The sequence below is a fragment of the Nymphalis io genome, chromosome 28 (assembly GCF_905147045.1).
Source record: "Nymphalis io chromosome 28, ilAglIoxx1.1, whole genome shotgun sequence".
In the NCBI taxonomy this organism is placed as follows: Eukaryota; Metazoa; Arthropoda; class Insecta; order Lepidoptera; family Nymphalidae; genus Nymphalis; species Nymphalis io.
Window position 1 is genome coordinate 1812022 of NC_065915.1, and position 23063 is coordinate 1835084.

At 35.4% G+C, this 23063-nt stretch overlaps 5 protein-coding genes and 1 non-coding gene across 6 annotated transcripts; 3 read left to right on the forward strand and 3 right to left on the reverse strand.

The window, feature by feature from the left end:
* Positions 1-1682: 1682 nt before the first annotated feature.
* Positions 1683-2066, reverse strand: LOC126779153 (histone H4-like). The gene has a single exon (XM_050503026.1). It carries the CDS (start codon positions 2042-2044, stop codon positions 1733-1735), a length of 312 nt encoding a protein of 103 aa, XP_050358983.1. The 5' UTR covers positions 2045-2066; the 3' UTR covers positions 1683-1732.
* Positions 2067-4119: 2053 nt separating this feature from the next.
* LOC126779010 (late histone H2B.L4-like) lies at positions 4120-4512 on the reverse strand. Its single transcript, XM_050502761.1, has one exon. The coding sequence runs from the start codon at positions 4510-4512 to the stop codon at positions 4120-4122; it is 393 nt and encodes a 130-aa protein (XP_050358718.1).
* Positions 4513-5525: 1013 nt separating this feature from the next.
* Positions 5526-5993, forward strand: LOC126779150 (histone H3-like). The gene has a single exon (XM_050503023.1). The coding sequence runs from the start codon at positions 5552-5554 to the stop codon at positions 5960-5962; it is 411 nt and encodes a 136-aa protein (XP_050358980.1). The 5' UTR covers positions 5526-5551; the 3' UTR covers positions 5963-5993.
* A 1493-nt stretch (positions 5994-7486) lies between these two features.
* On the reverse strand, positions 7487-8092 carry LOC126779151 (histone H2A, sperm-like). Its single transcript, XM_050503024.1, has one exon. It carries the CDS (start codon positions 7953-7955, stop codon positions 7596-7598), a length of 360 nt encoding a protein of 119 aa, XP_050358981.1. The 5' UTR covers positions 7956-8092; the 3' UTR covers positions 7487-7595.
* A 7346-nt stretch (positions 8093-15438) lies between these two features.
* LOC126779011 (uncharacterized) lies at positions 15439-22289 on the forward strand. The gene is made up of 4 exons (XM_050502762.1): positions 15439-16505; positions 19985-20147; positions 20934-21054; positions 22066-22289. The coding sequence occupies exons 1-4, from the start codon at positions 15439-15441 to the stop codon at positions 22287-22289; spliced, it is 1575 nt and encodes a 524-aa protein (XP_050358719.1).
* On the forward strand, positions 19709-19781 carry Trnam-cau (transfer RNA methionine (anticodon CAU)). The gene has a single exon. It is a non-coding gene; the product is annotated as a tRNA-Met (tRNA).
* Positions 22290-23063: the final 774 nt, after the last annotated feature.

Below are 23063 nucleotides of genomic sequence, written 5' to 3' on the forward strand. Positions count from 1 at the left end.
AGTGAAATTAGACACATGCAGTTCACGATGTTTTCCTTCACCGTAAAGCACGAGATGAATTATAATCACAAATTAAGCACATGAAAATTCAGTGGTGCTTGCCCGGGTTTGAACCAACGATCATCGGTTAAGATTCACGCGTTCTAACCATTAGGCCACCTCGGCTGTGTTTTATTTACTCCTGTTTATTTATCAAATATAAGTGTCAGATTGGTGTATGTAGCGGTTTGCCCCTAAGTCAGCAGACCTCATTGTCCTGTTAAAAGCTATTGTGGGTTTCCTGTGCAGTTTTGTCAAAGGCACTTAAATTACTTTAAACTGCAATTTTGCGCACGCGCAGTCATAATGCAAATCGTAGGTGTAGACACTAATTGAACCATCCCGGATTTGAATCCAGGACCTCGAGATTTGACGGACGATGTACGTACATAACAATACGGTATGTACGGGAAAATGAATGTAGTTATCCATTTTTTAATTAAAACATAATACACTAAGAGTGGTTCCTAGAAAATTAAAAGATAAAATTTGATAAGGGTGGACAGCTAGAAGACTTATCACATTTTTCTCGAGGGCTCTCATTTAAGGAGCCGATTTGAGAGTGAGGGTTCCTCCTGGCTGGCCCTAAAGCCAGTCTGGGTACGGGCATCGGGCATACTCCTCACCGGCAAGTCATCTTGCCGTGCCGTATAATTTTGGCACGAAGGGCCAGGGACAAACTGACCCAGTGACTTTAGTTAGTAGTAATGTGCATTTAATTCGCGCATGCGCCGATAGATGGAGTGATAAGCTCTGTATCTAAATAAAACATAACTAATTTGCCGCGCCGTCTCAGCTATGTAGTTCAGTCCTATTAGGGCTTTCACCTCGGAATTGGATAAAGTCAGCTATTACCTTGTATAAACCTTTGACACCCTAAAACTTGTTTTGTAACCGAATTATCGTAAGGTGGCCGCGACTACCGATATCTAAGGCCAAAGATTAAAAAAAAAAACGTTTTTTTTGCACATTTTTTGCAAATATCTCGTTTCTTATGGGTTTTATGTCATTTGTATTCATTTTAAACATTATAGAGGTTTTAATTCTCTATAACTTTTGTTTGAATTTTTTTTAAATATTTTGAACCATTTTCGAGATAGAGGGCAGAGTATCATACAAATTCAACCGGTAGTCCCGATTGAAACACGCCGTATATAGTCTATAAATTATTGATAAATATATAATTTTCAATTATTTTTATTATATTTAATAAAAAAAAACATTAATTGTATATCTATTCATTTAATAACTTATCTCGTGTAAAAATTTATGAAGGGAAATACTTTAATTATTCTATTCTAATTTATACTTATTACATCCTAAATAAAAAAGAATAATAATAATAAATGTTTATTTACAGATAAATATCCACAGTGAATTAAATTCTTAATTAATGTTTTTACTAAAAAAATACCATTCCATCTATCTCCAATTCCGAGATAGGGCTATTTTGATTAATAATACTGGACAAATGACCGAGGCCGTCTCGATCGGACCTTAATGTTCCGTAAATACGAATAATACGCAACGTTTGCCTACTTTAGTACTGTCATGAAAAAAAAAACATTGACGTCTCAAATTGAAACAATATATTGCGGCCCTTAAAAGGGCCTTGTTTGTAATCAATAAATAAAACAACCAAATAACATTACTTTATTAATATTTATAATCTTTGTATATATATTTTTTTAATTCAACCGCCAAAACCGTACAGAGTTCTCCCTTGACGCTTCAGAGCGTACACGATGTCCATCGCTGTCACGGTCTTTCTCTTTGCGTGTTCTGTGTATGTAACCGCATCGCGTATTACGTTTCCTAGAAAGATCTTCAAAACTCCACGAGTCTCTTCGTAAATGAGCCCGGATATTCTCTTAACTCCGCCTCGTCTGGCCAGTCTTCGTATCGCAGGCTTTGTTATGCCCTGAATGTTATCCCTGAGCACTTTACGGTGACGCTTCGCGCCTCCCTTTCCTAGTCCTTTTCCGCCTTTACCGCGACCTGACATTTTGATCGACAATTTTGAAATGTCGCCGTGTCCGTTTACGCGTCGCTATTTATAAACGTCGAAAGTTTTTATTCTGACGGTACTTTGAATTTATTGTTAATAATATTATATTCATTTACCGACGTGTTTTTATATGTTGATATATACTTAAGATAGTTATTTAACTATTTATTTTTGATTTTTATATTTAATCAATTTAAAGGATATCAAATATCGATTGGTAATTATAATAGTCTAAGAAGTAAATATTTCTGATATGCTATTCTATCTAAAATGACGTAATATGTTTAAAATCCCATTACATATTTGCTTAAAATTCCTAACCTATTTAATGATGTTTTATATTGCAGTTTTTAATATAGTTTTAAGAATTTTAAATGGGTATATATTTAGTTTTTGTAATGGATTTAGCAAGAAAATAAATAATTTAATATCGCACAGGAAAACCGCTATATTAAACGCTTACAAAGTTAAAACAATTTTTTATTCAAGTAATTTGTAATAGACTTAATTATCAAAATTAGAAAAAACATGTTCTATAATAAAAATAAACATAACAAAAATTATATTATATTCAAACGTTAACAGTTAAGAGTCAAGTCAAAACGAATACATTTTACTTAATTTCTGACATTTTTATAATCAACGTCAGCATAATTTCTTAGTCAGTCAAAATTAAAGTTCATATGACAAAATATAATAGGCCTTGCTTCACGACTGTTTTGTTAAACACTCATTTTGCTCTTTCTATCATTATTGATTTTACATTCAAAAGAAGGAGACAGCAATCACTCGCTAAATAATGTTTATAAGGAATATAATGTTGATAATATTAAGTGATGAAATATATTTGTTTAAAACTGTTAATAATTTAGAAGTTAATGACTTCTTGAGCTGTGATGGTCCACTGATTAGAAAACGTGAATGTTAACCGATGATTTCGAGTTCAAACAAACAAAGATCAGAACATTCATGTGCTTAATTCGTGCTCGGCACCAACTCGCATCGCAGTAGCGTGTTGGGGAATATTGAAAGCATTTGCTAAGCTGTGGGTTTACAGGATTACTATACCTTGACCAATGAAATTAAAATAGAAACTGGTATAATGTAGATTATATTTATTTGCCGATAAAAAGTGAGCTATTAATTTCATATACAAAAATACAATTTCAAAGTCAAAGTCATAAATCTTTATTCAATATAGAAGCGTTACACTTACTCATTGATTGTCATAAATCTACCACCGGTTCGGAAATAAACACCTCAGACCTGAGAAGAACCAACGAAAGAAACTCAGCGGTTTTTTTTTAATATCTCATCCTTTACAATAAGTAATATACAATAGTTATATTATAAATTTATCTATATATATATATATATATACATATAGATATATATATATATATAAAGTATATAATATTAAAGCATAGCTTACAGAAATAGATATAAAATTTCGTATGGTGTATAATGTGTTGTGTGTAGTTAAAATATATATAATATAAATATATATAAATGTAATTGTAACTCGCTTTATGTCTACTGCACAATGTATATCACGCATACTCTGCCTCTGCCTCGTTGGTTTAGTGGCTAGATGTAAGGAGGTCCTGGGTTCAATTCCCAGGTAGGGTCAATAAGAAGAAGAGTCTGGAAGTTGGAAGTGTGTACACTTCAGTGCCCCGGAAAGCACGTAAAGCCGTTGGTCCTGCGCCTGAACTCTTTCCGGTCGTGTCAGATTGCCGTCTCATCGGATTATGAGAGTTAGGGCATAGAGAGTGTACCTGTGTTTGCGCACACACTTGTGCACTATAATATCTCCTGCGCAGTTAGCTAATCTCTCTTTAGATTAGCCGCCGTGGCCGAAATCGGTCTGGAGGACATTATCACGCATACTAACTGGATATATCAGACTCAATATCAAATACCAGTGACAATCTTTAAACGCTGTGACGTCAACTCGTTGTAAACACGATAAGTGTTCGGCCCTTAAAAGGACCTTGTTAAATCATAAATTAAATAATCAAACAAAACAATTAATTTAATAATATTTTAATGTTAACCTGTAATAATCTTCGTCAGTGCAATTTCGAGTCTATTTCCTGACTTCTGTGGTACAATGTTATTGCTTTCATCGCTTCTATATCAGCGTGTTTCGCTAGTTCGCCGGGTATTAATAATTTGATCGCCGATTGTATCTCCCGACTGCTCAATGTCGTCTTCTTGCTGTGGTTCGCTAACCTACCAGCTTCCGAGGCTATCTTTTCCAGCATATCGTTGACGAAATTGTTCATAATCAACATCGAGTGTCGCGAAATACCGAAGTTCTCTTTTGTAACGCTTCGTAATAATTTAAATAGATAGATAGAGAAGCTTTGATAATTCTTTTTTTTGTTCTTCTTTGTTTTTGCTATTGGTTTTTCTATTAGGTCCTTCTTCTTCTTCCCGTGTAATGATGCTTTCGGTACCATTTTTATGAATCACGTTCGTTCGGTATTTCGTTTGACACTAAAATATTTCGTACGGTATGAATCTTTTATGCATTCTGTGACCATAACAACTTATATAGTGTGTGATTAGTTAAAATAATCGACCAATCAGAATACAGATAAAATATTCTTTAGCATTATTCTACCGCCGAACAGCAAACATCTGTTGGAGTCTTGGGTTGAAGAGTGAGAGAGACAGTGTAATTACTGTCTCACTCTTCAATCCAACAGGCACAACGGTAGTAAATGTAATGGTTAATGTATGGTTTTTTTTATTCCAATTTAACATCTAGGTATAAGTTATATGCCCGGAATTTATTAAATCAAATCTATCGATAAAATGTATATGTTTTTTTGAACTTATAAAAGTTATTCATAATATAAATATTCATTGTAATAATTTTATACCTTGTTATAATAATTTAATTTAGGCTTAGGCTATAATACTTACGATGTTATTTAAAAGAAATCTAACAAATGATATTAGTACAATTTGACGAATCAAAAACATTTTTAAACATATCTAGGTTTGTTCTCGTAATTAAAAAAAATATATGATTAAATTGCCTACTAGAAATTACCAAATGTATTAGTTGTAAATTTTTGCATAATTTGCGTTTTTTTTTTCGTAAGACACAGATAAACTAGACTATCAAGACCTTATTTAAATACAAAATTTTAGCCAAATAGTTGTAGCCGTTTATATATATCTTATATTAACAAGAATTACTCATTTTTAGAAAGTAGCAACACCTATAATAGAAAAGAATATGATAAATATTGTATGTATTCTAAAAAATTATCTAATACTGCGACATCGTTTTTTTTTATTATATTTTAATTGTATTAAAACAAAAGCAGAAGCAGTGACATTAAAAAGTTCGAATAAAAAGGAGGGTATTCATTTAAAAAAAACAGTATTAATGTGGTGGGGATGAGAAAAAAACTATAAATAAGGCATCGATACGTTCATAGTTCATTACTACGAAGACAAGTACAAGGACTAAGGATAACCACCAAAATGGCGCGCACGAAGCAAACCGCGAGAAAATCGACAGGCGGTAAAGCCCCCAGAAAACAACTAGCGACAAAAGCCGCTAGAAAAAGCGCTCCAGCGACTGGAGGCGTCAAAAAACCTCACAGATATCGTCCAGGGACCGTCGCTTTAAGAGAAATAAGAAGATATCAGAAAAGTACAGAGCTTCTTATAAGAAAGCTGCCGTTCCAACGATTAGTCAGAGAAATTGCTCAGGATTTCAAAGAGGATTTGAGATTTCAGAGTTCAGCTGTAATGGCGCTTCAAGAAGCGAGTGAAGCGTATTTAGTTGGGTTGTTCGAAGATACGAGTTTGTGCGCAATTCACGCTAAGAGAGTTACGATAATGCCTAAAGATATTCAATTGGCGAGAAGAATTCGCGGTGAGAGAGCGTAGTAACTATATTACAGAAATATTTAATTAAATATGTTTATTCATTATAATATGTTAATAAAGACTTACTGAAGATTTGACGCAGAGTAACATGACAAAGTCCTTTTCGGGACTGCATATGTTTGTTTCAAGACAAGACACATAAAAATTACATAATCTCTTTTTAAATACTTAGTCTTAGTCTTTCTATTTAAGTCAATATTTTGTGTTAATTACTAAACATATATATGTCGATTACAGCAATAAATTAACAAATTACTATCCATTTTTTTGATAGTGTGGCTTTGTGAAATAACTATCAATTGACACATTATTCGTTCATTCATTCATTTTATTACTAGAATTACTTTATAAGTAAAATTTTATACTAATAAATTTTCTAAAATTAGTTGATATATACATATATATTATTAAATAACACTAAGTTTTGACAAGAAATAAATAATTTGGTAATATTTTACAACAGGCGGACGGACGGCCTACCAAGAAAAGTAATTGGGCTTGCTCGGGTTTGTTGCAATATGTGATTGAGATATTCAAGCCAATGTGCTATTACTTTTAGTTATTATTATGAGAAACATATTAAATTATTTTTACCCCCTCCCCCCGGGATATTAGCAATAAAACAAAATGTGGCTCTGATCAAACTATTTCATAATCTGAGTCCTACAGTTATTTGACGAGCCGGTTGGCGTGGTTGGTAGATACTTGCCTTTCACGCCGAAGGTTGTGGTTTCGATTCCCACCCAGGACAGACATTTGTGTGCATGAACATGTCTGTTTGTCCTGAGTTTGGGTGTAATTATCTATATAAGTATGTATTTACAAAAGAAAAGTAGTATATGTAGTATATCAGTTGTCTGGTTTCCATAGCACGAGCTCTGTACAAGCTTAATTTGGGATCAGATGGCCGTGTGTGAAAAATGTCCCAGGATATTATTATTATTATTCATTATTAGCATTCAGTGAGAACCCAATTAAACAGCCTGTTATTCTCCCACAGATGGAATCGTTAAATAAATACTTTTATGATCTGCGGTTATTATTGTTAATAGTTCTAACAATAACAAATTAAATAGGATATTTTAAAAGTACGGTATAAGCTAAAAACCACGAGTAAATCAACTATGCTGATATTTATTTTCAAATACCTACCTACATTTATTTTTATATAAGATATATTTAAAATTACAATAATTATATATATTAATTAAAAAAAGGGTTTTCTCGGTTGAATTCGTATTCAAACGCATTATACATTATATTTGTATACAATTATGTATATCTTTAATTATATTCTCTGATCTACCATCAGGTGGCCCATTTGCCCGTCCAAAATACTTATAAACTTTAAATGTTCAATCCCATCGGATAGACTGATATTCGAAATACAGATTAATTTATTTAATTCACACATAGCTAAATTATTTGATTTTGATAAGATTTATTTAATTTTATAAAATAAATATAATATATAAAGTAAAGTGAAGTAAAGTAAATAACATATGAGTTTTATAACAGTTTAAAGTCCGTGTTTGAAACATAGAATTGCAGCCCTTAAAAGGACTTTGTCGTTCGGATCATTTGTTCGACCTACATCATATTAAATACATAAATAAATATATCATATAATTTATTAGGCCTGAGAACTTTTTACAGTCTTCTTTGGAAGTAACTGAGAGTGGATAGCTGGCACCACACCGCCCTGCGATATGGTAACACCGGCCAGCATTCTGTTCAACTCCTCATCGTTTTTAATCGCGAAAAGAATATGGCGCGGTATGACACGTGATTTGTTGTTCTCTTTAGCTACTTCCGCCGCTAATTCCAGTATTTCCGCTGAAAGATATTCCAGAGCGGCTGCCAAATAAACTGGAGCTCCTCCACCAATCCTCGGCGCGTAATTCCCTTTCTTCAAAATCTTGTGAATCCTTCCGACTGGAAAATGGAGACCAGCCCTTGATGATCTGGATTTGCTTTTCTTTTTAGATGACATTGTAAATCGCTTCGAGTTTTTATTAGCGTGATTCGACAATGACTGAGGTGAAACGACTTTTACGCGTCTTATATAGGTTTTGGTGTGTGGCAACTGAATGATACGATACGAGACACAAATAAATTAAATCAAGTGGTTTTAAACGTGACTTTGCAATGAATGAGTTGTCGGCAGCTTACGCGCGTCTTATATAGACTTCGGTGGGTTGACAACTGCGTGGATGTTGAACGAGTTGCAAATTATTAAGTTACTTATGAATTTTGTTGTGTATATGTGTATTTTATTATTTTCGGAAACTTGTGCTGATATATTTCGTCTATAAATTATCGGGGTCGCAAGTTAAAAAAAAATTGAATATTAATCAAAAATGGAACAATAATAACAAAGTATTATTTTATATGTTACGTCTTTTAGTTACACTGGCAAATGGTCTAGCTAATAGCGAGTGATCACATCGATGTATCACATGATAAATGTAGCTTGATGTATATGACTATGGCGCAATGTATGGATGTAGCTTGATGTATTTGACTATGGCGCAATGTATGGATGTAGCTTGATGTATTTGACTATGGCGCAATGTATGGATGTAGCTTGATGTATCTTGATGATGATTGCGTGAATTTGTTCGTAAAAGTAAAACTCTTTTGACGTAACAAACTTATTTGTATTTAAATAATATTACATTTGAATCGTGAATAGCGAACAATATAGAAAATAAATATGGAGTAATAAAAATTGTGAAAAATTGTATGCATTGACTGCGAACAGCGATTGAGAAGTGTCAATTTAAGTTTTTTTTTTTAATCTTAATGTCGTGAGCTCCGTGACATTACATACTCCTTTGTAGCTGTCATTCTCGTAACTCGTTAATAGACTAACATTCATTGTAAGAAATAAATTAAAATTATAATAATAATTATATTTTCATATTATTTAAATGTTGTGTTCAAATATATTTATTTCAATCAATCAATCAACAGCCAATCGTTGTCCACTGCTGAACATAGGCCTCTCCCAAGGTGCGCCAAAGCTCCCTGTCCTCCGCCTTCTGCATCCAGTTGGTGCCCGCCACCTTCTTAAGGTCGTCGGTCCACCTGGCTGGAGGGCGCCCTATGCTGCGCTTGCCGATTCGCGGTCTCCACTCTAGGACTCGTCTGCTCCAACGGCCATTGGTCCTACGACATACGTGACCAGCCTACTGCCACTTCAGCCTGCTAATTTTGCAAGCTATGTCGGTGACTCCGGTTCTTTTCCGGAAAATCTCATTTCTGATCTTATCCTTTAAAGATACTCCGAGCATAGCTCGCTCCATAGCACGCTGAGCGACTTTGAATTTGTGGACTAATCCCGCAGTTAGTGTCCACGTTTCGGCACCGTATGTCATGGCAGGTAAGACGCATTGGTTGCAGACTTTCGTCTTCAAACATTGCGGTATAGACGACTTGAGGACTTGACGAAGGTTGCCAAATGCTGCCCATCCCAAGCGAATTCTTCGATCGGCTTCCTTCTCGAAGTTGTTCCTACCGACTTGTATTATCTGTCCTAGGTAGGTATATTCACTAACAACTTCGAGAGGTTTCCCCTTGACGTATATCGATCCCGGCACGACATGCCTATTGAACATGACCTTGGTCTTGTCCAAGTTTATACCGAGACCGACACACCGGGAAGACTCGCCTAGGCTACGCAGCATTTCGGTGAGTTGTTCCAGCGACTCTGCTATGATGACGATATCGTCGGCTAATCGAAGGTGTGAGATGTACTCGCCGTTTACATTGACTCCATACCTAGTCCAATCCAGCGTCTTGAAAACGTCTTCCAACGCGTTGGTGAACAGTTTCGGGGATATTACATCCCCCTGTCTCACCCCTCTGCGCAGTTGGATCGCCTTCGTCTTACAGTCCTGGATGTGGACAGTCATTGTAGCGGCGTTGTACAGACATCTCAGTACCTCGATATATCTCCAATCGATATGACATCTCTGCAATGAGTCTAGCACTGCCCAGGTTTCGATGGAGTCGAAGGCTTTCTCGTAGTCCACAAATGCTATACACAGCGGCTGATTGTACTCTTCGGTCTTCTGCACAATCTGCCGAACAGTAAGGATGTGGTCCACGGTGCTGTAGCCTGATCGAAAGCCGGCTTGCTCTGGGGGCTGGAACTCGTCAAGTCGTCTGGCGAGACGGTTCGTGACGACTCTTGAGAACAGCTTATACACGTGACTCAGGAGGGAGATTGGTCTGTAGTTTTTCAAGAGGGTTTTATCACCTTTCTTGAAAAACAGTACCACCTCACTCCCGCTCCACGTTTCCGGGGTCTTGCCATGTTGGATGACGGAATTAAAGAGGCTTGCTAGCTCTTTCAGGACCGGAGTCCCGCCTGCCTTAAGCAACTCTGTTGTGATTCCGTCATCTCCCGGAGCTTTGTTGTTTTTAAGCTGTTCTGGAGCCGCCATAATCTCGCCTTGGTCAACGACCGGGAGCTCCTCGGAGTAATGGCGCATAAGAGGGGCGCGCTGGTCATCAATACTGATTCCCACGGGTTTATCCGATCTTGAAGAGAACATCTGCCCATAAAACCTCTCTACTTCTCCGACAATCTCAGGCCTAGAGGTAACGACCCCACCATTTTCAGTTTTAAGTTTTGTCAGACGTGGCCTCCCAAACTTGCGAGCGAACACTTTCGTTCCCCGATTTTGCTCAATCGCAGCCTTGATGGCACGGGTATTGGAGCGTCGGAGATCGCGTCGCGTCAGCGTTTTTATTGTTCGGTTTAAGGCCTTATCTGACAAAAACGATGGTAGTTCTCGTCGTTTTCTCATGAGCTCGAGTGTCTCAGCAGAGAGTTTTGGTGCGTTGTCTCTTCTCTGTGGCGGAAAACACTTGTGGGATGTGTTTTGCAGTATTTTGACCAGCGTGTCGGTTTTCTCATCAATGCTGCTTACGGTTTCCAACGCGGTGAATTGATTTTGAAGTACCATTTGGAACTTTTCGGAGCCTTAAGCAGCTTGGAGCATGGTAGGTCAGAGAGTAGACCTCATCATTCTCGATCTTTCGGCTTTTAAGTCGATATTTAGAGTGCCTCGAACCAAGCGGTGATCACTTCCGGTATTAAACCTGTTGATCACTGAAACATCTCTAAATATGTGCCTTTTATTCGAAATGATAAAGTCTATCTCGTTCCTTGTCACGTTATAGGGGCTTCGCCCGGTCCACCTCCTCTGAGGCTTCTTTTGAAAGAAAGAATTCATCAAAAAGAGCCCCTGCGCTTCGAGAAAGTTTACCAGCATTTGCCCCCTGTGATTTCTGCAGCCCAAGCCGTAAGGTCCGACTTTCGATTCACCGCTATCTTGTACTCCCACTTTAGCATTAAAGTCTCCCATAACAACATTGTAGTGGGCCTTCGAGGTGTCGTTGAGGGCCTTTGCGATGTCCTCGTACATCGCTTCGACCACATCATCATAGTATGTCGAAGTTGGCGCATATACCTGTACGACCTTCAGGAAGTACCTGTCGGAAAGTTTTAGGACAAGGTACGCTACCCGGTTCGACACACTACTGATTTCCACAATGCTGCTAATGAGATCCTTTTTGACTAGAAAACCGACACCACCCTGGGAGAGGTTATCACCTTCGCGGAAGTAGAGTAAGTTACCGGACTCTAGAGTTATCGTGTCTTCCCCCTGTCTTCGGACTTCAGATAACCCCAGTATATGCCAGTTTATATGACTTAACTCTACTTCTAATTCGGCGAGGTGATGGTCCAGCCTCATCGAGCGTCCATTGTACGTTGCCATGTGCAGTCATTTTATACAGTAGCCTGCCTACTCCCTTGGGGGAGTACTATTCTAAGCCGGTACTCCACGGCTATATATATTTATTTATTTAATTATAATTTTTTTCTAGATATCTACTGTAGAATAACATAGTTTTCACTCATCATCATTAAACGATTCAAAATTTGAAACCAAAGAATCTCATATCATATATGTCATCAAATAGCGTAGATACAGGCCAGAAAAGGGGAAAAAAAGACTAACATTCTTAACAAAGCTTGTTAGGGTTTGAACCCACAATCATCAGTTCAGTTCAGGTGTTCCAAATACACTAAACCACATCTGCTCTTCTTTACAGTATAATACATAATTACTTTCCTTACATGTATGTAATTAATATTATAAGTCTCTGTACTACAGTGACTCTGTACTACTAACTGATATTATAAATGAGAACGTGAGTTTATTTGTCTGTTACGCTTTTATTTGTTACTCAACCGATCAAGATGCAGCTAGCACCTGCTCAAATTCCTCCCCTCGGACACGGACAGCACTTAATACAAATATAATATAAACCCTTGGACCTTGAAGTAATACTGCGAAAAATGTCATTAAAAATATTGCAACCCTTATTGCTTCTCTAGGGGTGACAGGATGGTTGGTTCATCAAGTCCAGTGGATCGGAATTGCGATTCAAAGGGGAAACGCTGCTAGCATTCTTGCCACCATTCCACGTGGTCACGATTTGTACATTGTTTATTTTATATATATATTTAAGGCATTAATGCTGATAATTCTGTTTAAATGTATGTATTTTTTTACACAGGTAGGCTGACAGATATGTGGGCCACCTGATGGTAAGTGGTCACCGACGCCCATAGAAATATTTACCATTCCTTACATCGGCAACGCGCCACCAATCTTGAGAACTAAGATGTTATGCCCTTTGTGCCTGTAGTTACACAAACCGGAACACAACAATTCTAAGTATATAAGCCGAGATGGCCCAGTGATAAGAACGCGTGAATCTTAACCGATTATCGTCGGTTCAAATCGGACAAAGCACCACTGAATTTTCATGTACTTAATTTGTGATTAATATTCATCTCGTGCTTTACGGTAAAGGAAAACACCGTGAGGAAACCTGCATGTGTCTAATTTCACTGAAATTCTGCCACATGTGTGTTTCACCCGCATTGGTGCAGCGTGGTGGAATAAGCTCTAAACCTTCTCCTCAAAAAAAGGGAGAGGTGGCCTTAGCTAAGCAGTGGGACATTCACAGACTGTTACGGATAAAATATCTGATGAGTAGGTGGCACCAACCCAGAAGAGCTTGCATAAAGTCCTACCACATACCACATTATAGCTTGTACACCGTCAAAACTGCCCGTAATAAACTAGTTTAATGTAAAAATGCGGTTTCTCTTGCAATACATTCAAGTACAGATGTTGACAACATTTCTCTCAATTACTCAAAATCGAAATCGAAATTCATTTATTTAAGAGCAGTACTAATCTATAAGGATCTGCCTTATTTAAGATTAAAAAAAAAATTACATGACTGGTTGGTTGACAAATGTTTTTACGCGGTAAAAAAATTGAAGTTTTTTTTTTAAATAAAATATAGATTAAATATTATAGGAAAGAAAATAGTCACCCAGAACTCATAATTATTATTATTATTCATTAATAAGTACTTACTTATATTCTTAATTATAAAGAAAAAATATAAAAAATAAATTCGAAAGTGAGTTTGTTTGTTTGTTACACATTCAGGTTGAACTACTCAACTGGTTGTCATGAAATTTTGCATACAAGGTTTCAGAAAAGAATATAGATTACGTATATATCCTTCTCGCTCGCGCTTTCGCCGCGTGCGGAAACTATAGTATAAGAAAACAATAAAATATAAATTCCAAAAGGTTGGTATTCCCAGCTCACAGCTGGCAGGCAGATGTTTGTAACGGTCGCCGGCACGTGACACCGGTTGAAGTGAACTTCGTATCTAATGCTATAATAAAAAAAATTACGTGTATGTTAGTACTTACGTGAATTATTAAAAAAAAAAAACAATTTGTGTTGAAGCACTTATTTTTTTACTAGTTTAGAGAAATAATTTATTATTTGGCTGTATGTTATTATACCTTTGATTGTTAAATGTAATTAAAAAAAATTATGTACATATTAAATTTCTTGAAAAAAAATTGATCATAATATGTTTATCTCTAAACGGTTTTATTTAGCATGAATTTAAGAGTAATGAAGGTTATTCTCGGATTTCTGATTCAGATGAAATAAGTACTACAGGAGATATAATAACGCGAAAATATTCGGATTTAGAAGTCTGAACCTGCATAGGAATCATTAATTCCAGCAGCAGCGATCCAAGCTGTTCTATCATTTATATAATCCTTTACAATATAAGATTTTTTCTAAACTGAACCAAATACTCTGTACGTTTATTGAGAAAGGTATAGACCAAATAAAACCACACTGCGACCCACGGGGGCGGAGCAGTAACGTTTAATGCGGGCGAATTGCGCGGGGCAGCTTTACATTATACTAGCTAACCAGCTACGCACGGATTGAATAAGGATAAAAAGTTTATATATCGTAATAAAACTCAAACCGCACGTCAGTTAAGCTTCCAGTCCTAGAAATCTTAAACAATCGTCATATTTCACCCAATTTACACAAAACATTAATGAATTACACATCAAAACCTTCCTTATGAATTACTCCCGTCTATTAATGAAAGCTCTATGAAAATGACTTGACAGGCCGTTTATCTATATAAGTATGTATTTACAAAAGAAAAGTAGTATATGTAGTATATCAGTTGTCTGGTTGCAATAGTACAAGCTTTGCTTAATTTAGGATCATGGCCGTGTGTGAATAATGTCCCAGGATATTATTATTATTACAATAACTAAAAAAAAAACGTTCAGTAGTTTTCGAGCTTATCGCGTTCAGACTGACATACAGACAGACTCGGCTGAGTCACTTTGTTTTATTGTCTGTTGTGAAACGTTCTAGTAAATTTTATCGGAATCATAATAAAAAGTAATACAATATATGTACAACAACGGATCCCTAAATTGTCACCCTACAAAAACTCTTCATCCGCTCAAAGCCCATTCAATAATTGCACAACATTTTAAAAAAAAGCTTCTAAATCTTAACTTCATATATATAAGATTTAAAATATCAAATCAACCGAAATGGACATACGACGTTATCGAATTCAGATATCTTTCAAGTGATTTTAGTTCAAGCGAATTTGAATATTATCAGTTGGTGTGTAGAGTATAAAATTACTCGTTGATTTTAATTTCGAATAGCGCGTGCTACGCAGGGGTGCGCGCGCGCCGTTTCCGACCCCAACTATTTTTCAAAAAAGGAACACCTCATTCAGTTAACCGTTGAACGTTGAAATGATAACACATTACAATTATTGATAGAAATAGTTTAAATATAAAAATAATCGGTAATTAGTGTTTTGTTGCAAATTCATATACGATAGTGATATAGTGATATTTATTAGTGTAAATAGTGCCATAAATATTTCACGTTATAGTTCGTTGGTTTAACACCAAACGGGTTCAAGAAAACCAGTCGACCCTAACGGTTACGCTCAAAAGTCACCCCACAGTAGGAACTATGGTCTGACAGAACTTGAGCTCCGGGGAATTATTACGCTTAACCATGGATTCACCAAAGATTGTGTACAAATATTATTCTAATCCCGCTTTCTGCTCACAAAGTGAAGTGATTTTCGCGAAAAAATCATGTTTAACGAAAGTCGTGTCGCCGGATCGAAGGATGCCTCCACTTGGCGCGAATTCGCCAAGGAAAATGGAATGCAATAGGATAATGCGGACGGATATATCCGATAACCCACTAAGAATCCCAAGTAGACGAGACGAGCCACCGGAATTGCCGCCAAAACCGCCGAAATACCAGAGACAATTCCAGAGGCAAACGTCCCTTATCGTCAAGCCGTCACGCTCCATCGTACGATGCAGGACAAGGAGTGAAGACTTAGAAATGGCGCAATTTAGACAGAGTAGACATGATAGGAGTGACAATATAGAAGAAAGAATGAAACACAGGTATGAAGTGATTGATATGGATGATACCATTGACTATTCTCCAACGAAGAAGAGAATCGTGGAAGCAGATGAATGTGACGTTGAGGAGTATAACGTTGACGGTCCAGATGAGAACGAAATGAAGGAGATACCAACGGAAATCGTGAAGACTGTCAACGGTAAAACGCTAAGATATGCCATCGTTCCATCCGATGATGAAGAAAGGAAGAACGTGACATTCTCAGCAACATCTCCGATCATGTCCAAAAGCAGTCTCATCGCTACTCAGAAGTTACACGAGCTGCTGTCAACGCCAAGAAAACTGAAGAGCTACGCCAGTCAGCCATCTGTTAGGATAACGCCGAATAAATCAGAAATATCCAGATACCCGGGGACTCCAATGAAGATGATATCCAGCACACCAACGCAGGTTACTCCATCGAAATCCTGTGCGAATTTGACATTGACACGATCTGCAACATCACCGATTTCACCGAAAGCGTTGCAGAAGCTGAACTACGGGTTACCTGAAAGGGAAGGCTTACCGGACAGAGACGTCTTCGTTACCAGTTTCAAAAGGGAACGTAGCTTTGACCTTGACAGACGAGATGTGAGGAATAAGAGTGACAGACGAATCGAGACACAGAAAAGGGATAAAAACACAGCTGTCATTATACCGAGGTATGTTATATTTATTTTTTTTACTCCTCATTTCATAGTCTACAGTCGGTCTTGTGTCTAATATACGAAGGTGTAGTGTCTATAGTAGAATTGGGTTATGTACCTTATCTTGCTATTTACTAATCAAATGACGGGCCAGTTCGCGTAATTTGTTTTTTTTTTTATTAGAATAGGAAGGCGGACGAGCATTGGCCACCTGATGTTATGTGGTCACCGATGCCCATAGACATTGGCAAGAAATGTTAACCATCGCTTACATCACCAACGCGCCACCAACCTTGGGAACTAAGATATATCCCTTGTGCCTGTAATTACACTGGCTCACCCACCCTTCAAACCGGAAAACAACAATAACAAGTACTGCTGTTTTGTGGTAGAATATCTGATGAGTGGGTGGTACCTACCCAGACGAGCTTGCACAAAGCTCTACCACCAGTACAAGTTTCTTTTTTTTTTTTTTTTTTTTTTTTTTTTTTTTTTTTTTTTTTTTTTTTTTTTTTTTTTTTTTTTTTTTTTTTTTATAGAATAGGAAGGCGGACGAGCATATGGGCCACCTGATGGTAAGTGGTCACCAACGCTCTTAGACATTAGCATTGTAAGAAATGTCAACCATCGCTTACATATCCAATGCGCCACCAACCTTGGGAACTAAGATTTTATGTCCCTTGTGCCTGTAATTACACTGGCTCACTCACCCTTCAAACCGGAACACAACAATATCAAGTATTGCTGTTTTGCGGTAGAATATCTGATGAGTGGGTGGTACCTACCCAGACGAGCTTGCACGAAGCCCTACCACCAGTAAAGTATATAAGTATATAAGATTACGGATTTATTTAAAAACGTTGTTTAGTAGTTGAGTAGTTAAACAATGCTACGTCTCATTCTTGCGAATGTTAAATCAATAATGACCGAAAGAGATAAATCTGTGTTTATAAGGTCGTTAAGATAAAGGAGTAAAGATCAATTTTTGCTTATAATTATACTCAAAAATTGCTTATTTTTAAACCAACTTCTAAATCTAAGGTTCACAATAATTCGTCTGTATATTGTTTATATATTGTTATTTTTGTCTGAGTATAACTGTTGTTTAATCAATTTGATTATTCTTTAATTCAATATTTTCAATTTTTTTTCGGTAAAAAACGGTTACACAATAATCTTAAGAAAATCAGCAAATTAATTTTAAATAATGCTTATTTGAATACTAGATATAAAATATATAATCACAGACAGACACTTAAATTTTATTTATTTGTATAAATAATCCTAAAATAGTCGAAAGCAAAAATACGTACGTACGTGAACTTTACGTGATTATAACTTATGATAGACTCAGGCGATTTTGATGAAATAAAGAATAAACGGTACCTTAGCGTACTACTCCTTATAATAAATAAGTTATTAATATTTTTAAAAATACCACGAACAAACAGCTATGAGAACACAAAAAGCCATATTGACCTAAAAGAAACAGACGGACACTTTAATAATATTTATCTATATAAATCACCATTAAAAATAATTACAAAATGATGATTTCATGTCCTTGTAGGCTTTACGTAATTATACCTTATGTATTTTGTATACAAGGTCACATCATACCCTAAATTTATGGAATAAAAATATACCTCGGATCTTATCTCTAACAGAGTGACCTCGACAAACATTGTCTAATAAAATTACATACATAATAATTAATAAATAATAACTTCAGTACATAAACGTATACAACAATATATACATATGTATGTAAATATAAACAAGTAACCTATCTCTGTGATAAATTTCAAGTCAGTCGTACAGATATTTTAGCAGATATCGTGATGAGTGATATTTCGCTTATATATATATATATAATAAAAATATATAATAATAAATAATAACAGCAGTACTTGATATTGTTGTGTTCCGGTTTGAAGGGTGAGTGAGCCAGTGTAATTACAGGCACAAGGGACATAAAATCTTAGTTCCCAAGGTTGGTGGCGCATTGGCTATAAGCGATGGTTGACATTTCTTACAATGCCAATGTCTATGGGCGTTTGGTGACCACTTACCATCAGGTGGCCCATATGCTCGTCCACCTTCCTATTCTAAAAAATATATATATAAATATATAAAAGTAACAGCCTGTGAATGTCCCACTGCTGGGCTAAAGGCCTCCTCTCCTCTTTTTGAGGAGAAAGTTTGGAGCTTATTCCACCACGCTGCTCCAATGCGGGTTGGTGGAATACACATGTGACAGAATTTCAGTGAAATTAGACACATGCAGGTTTCCTCACGATGTTTTCCTTCACCGTAAAGCACGAGATGAATTATAATCGCAAATTAAGCACATGAAAATTCAGTGGTGCTTGCCCGGGTTCGAACCCACGATCGTCGGTTAGGATTCACGCGTTCTTACCACTAGGCCATCTCGGCTCGGCATATATATTTATATTTATATATAAATATATATATATATATATATATATATATATATATATATATATATATATATATATATATATATATATATATATGTATATATAAAATATATTATATATATATATAGATGTCAGTACCAGTTATATACGAAAAAACTCAAAATACACCGGTCATTATCGTTAAATATCATAAAGTGATACGACTATCCATATGTCTATACAAATATATAATTAATAATAATAATAATATCCTGGGACTTTTTTCACACACGGCCATCTGATCCTAAATTAAGATTGTACAGAGCTTGTGCTATGGAAACCAGACAACTGATATACTACATATACTACTTTTCTTTTGTAAATACATACTTATATAGATAATTACACCCAGACTCAGGACAAACAGACATGTTCATGCACGCAAATGTCTGTCCTGGGTGGGAATCGAACCCACAACCTTCTGCGTGAAAGGCAAGTATCTACCAACCACACCAACCAGCTCGTCGATTAATTGAAGTGTTTATGTATGATTTCAAAATAACGGCCTCGTTTTATGTTAATATGACTATTTGCGAGAACCAAAACAATATTTAATTCTAAGCCAGTGCTGCTGCCTAATAATCAAAATATTTTACACATATATTTCAAATAGGCATAATGTACGTTAAAATGCGATGCCGCGGGCTGAGTAATAGTTATGTATTATTATTTGTATATAGATAAAAGTAAAATCGTAAGCGTTGTATATATTAGATAAATTTACCAATTTCGTCATCAGCCTCGGTAGCGCAGTAGGCAGCGCGTAAGTCTCATAATCTTAAGGTCGTGAGTTCGATCCTCACCCGGGGCATATCTTTTTGATTTTGTTTTTTCTTTAAGATGTTTAGTTATCATATAATAAATAACAGTTTTCAAGTTATAAAAAACACACCATCATTAATCGTAAACAACGAAACAAAATATTATATAATTTGTTTGTGGTTTACATTTTATCTATTAAGCTAATTTGTATTATAGCGTTTGTTTTACAATAATTTCAACAATTCATTACAGGGTGGCGCCACAATCGCCGTCAGTTTATTCGGAAGATACGTATAAATCGTTTTCAAGTGTCAAAAGCGCGACAGGACCGACTACTTCGCTGACCATTGCCGCTTTAATATTAACATTATGCGGCGGTCTAACATCTGGGCTGAGTTTCTATATGATGTATAGTGTAAGTATTGCATAGCTCGAAAAGCAAAGTTTTACAGCTTCAATATTACCTAATTAAATAAAAGCAATTTATTTTTCTAATAAATGTTAACAATTGGGTTGATTTGCTTACTATATTATTTATGATTATAAAAAATCATCAATATTAATTAGTATCCTCATCATTTTAATATGATAAGCATGGCTAGAACTATACAATAGATTACATAAACATATTTGTAGTATTTTAACCACAAAACGTATATATTATATATAAGCATCATATTCAACAATAATTTGGTAATATCAATACGATTTATCTAAAAATACAGGCTAAGTAATTATAATTATCTTTTTATATTTGGATAAAAATTCATATGAAGTTAAATATAGATAGCGATACTGTAGCAAATTTCGCGCCAAAAAGAGTAATTAAAAGGAGGAAGATATACAACCGCTTTGTTAAGGATAATATTGAAAATATATATCACATTAATATATTGTCAACAGTTTTAACGTTATATTCTTTAACAGTGACCAATGCGATTTTTTGGCGCTGTATGAAAACAGCGCCATCTTGTGTCTAAAGTCAACTATATTTAACTTAGTTTTCCACGAAAGTCCAAATAAGAAGTGTATTGTTTTCAAAGTTCATGTATGTCTGTATGTGTGTGAGTTTCTTTATTTTACCATAACTTTTAAATTACAGGGCATATTTAAATGTATACCGTTAGAATCCTTACATCATTCATTCATTCATTCATTCGAGTCAGTCGTATTTTGTAATATTAAGCTTTTTTCCTTTCAGATGGGTCGTCGTTACTACTTAGATTTTTGCGTGCTGTCCGGGTTCACATGCTTCCTGCTAGGGCTCCTAGGTCTGAGGTCTAGGCGACACCATTTATTGCCGAATAGAAACTACATATCAGGTATGACGTCATTCTTATTTTACGTTAGAAAAACTTATCGTATGTTGCACCAAACGCAATACGAAATTGAAATTTTAATCTCAATGTGCCCAAATCATTCATAAAACGATATAGCTGAATACGGTTAAACATCAACAATTGACGGATGGAAAATGACGTATGCAATAATTTACTAGTGTAACGTAAAAAACTGTTTTTTTTTTTTTTAATAATTACGTTTGCGGTCAATTGAAGTTACCCGCATCTATAAAATATGAAATTACATCTTAAGATATCATTATTATCATCTTTAAAGTGTAGTTATGCGGGCGTTTAAATAACTTTGAAATTGTTATTTGTACTAATTTAAAAATAATATTTTACTGATTATTGAAATTTTCCGGCATAATAAGTGCCCATCGTTGCAATTAAAAATAAATTGTACTATAAAAAACAACGCGCGCAAACTGAGACTAAAAAAGCTAATAAAATTAATGATTCAGAATTGTAAGATGCAGTAGATTATTTTTACTATTAATAAGTATATTCAATTCAATTAGCAATAATTTATTTAACTATTTTTAATAAAATCGATAAACTCGTTCGCAACTTTTTTTATATTTTCAAGACAGTGTTCTGGAATATTATTCCAAGTTATAAATATAACGACAATAAAACCTCATTTAATTTATTTATTAATAAGTATCAAAAAATTTAAATACATGTACATATTATTCCTAAATCACTAAATGTCTCAAAAGCTTAGCCGTGACCGGTTAGTGCGCAGTGAGGCGTAAGTGATAAAACTATTTTATACTCATCCTGTAGTGGGAGATAGCACCATATTTAAATGACGGCAAATTAATGTCATCAGAAGTATATTTGTGTATAAGAGGCTTAGAATAGCCCTCAAATGTCAAATTACCTAGGGGCTTTGAGTCTTTAAAGCCTATATGAGACCTGATGTATTTTTTAAGTATTATAGAAATATTGTTTTTAGAATATATATAATCTAATACATTTCTTTGATAGGTTACATAGTTCTCTCGTCATTCTCCCTGCTGAGCGCATTCGGACTCCTCATCTTGCTCTCGATTCAACCGAAGCCAGGGACAGCGCTTAATGATATAACATCGGGAGCAGTTTGCAGCGTCAGTGTACTGTCCTTATGCCTGGCTACAGTTGGTATTTTGGTGTCATACTGCTGCGCGAGAGACCCACCAGATAACAGGGTTGGAACAGCTAGATGGTATTAGTTTTTTTTTAATTTACACCCAATAACAACGGTGATGCCACTTACACAAAACAGATAATAAATATAAAACATATATATTATAAAATATCAACAATAGTATTGTGATTATTTATTAATAAAATTAATTATTAATATTAATAGCAACATTATATTGTTATTTGACATTCTCAGAGTACTTAATAGTTTACTAAACAAAGTCGCCCACTTGTCATTGAGTATTGTCCTAGAGCGCGTTAAATGACGCCAATGAACGATTATGATTGCTGATAATAGATGGCGTCAGTTGTAGAATTTGTTTTTTTTTTATCTTCTATTACTGACCAGCGTCTCTTGTCACCGATAGTAGTAAACTTTTAAAACATGTTTTGTTTTATTGTTCTATGTGATTTCACTATATATCGAATGATTTTTAGGTAGAAATGGTAAATTATCATTGCATATTAAAAAACAAAGAACACGTGCCCTCCGGTGTGTCCGTCTGTTTGACCATGCTAAACTCAAAAACTACCGAACGGATTGTCATACGATTTTGACCAATGAACGGAGTGATTCATAAGGAAGGTTTAGGTGTGTAATTTACTAAGTTTGTAGGTGAATTAGCTGAAATATGACGATGATTGTTGAAGATGTCGAAATCAATCATGTCTACTAGGTTCTTTACAGGCATGCCAGGTAAATTAATAGAGATATGTCTTACGATATAAACATTTTGTGCAGAGTTTTATTCTACTCGTGCGGAACCGGGACGGGTAGAACAAGACTCTGCTAATTGAAT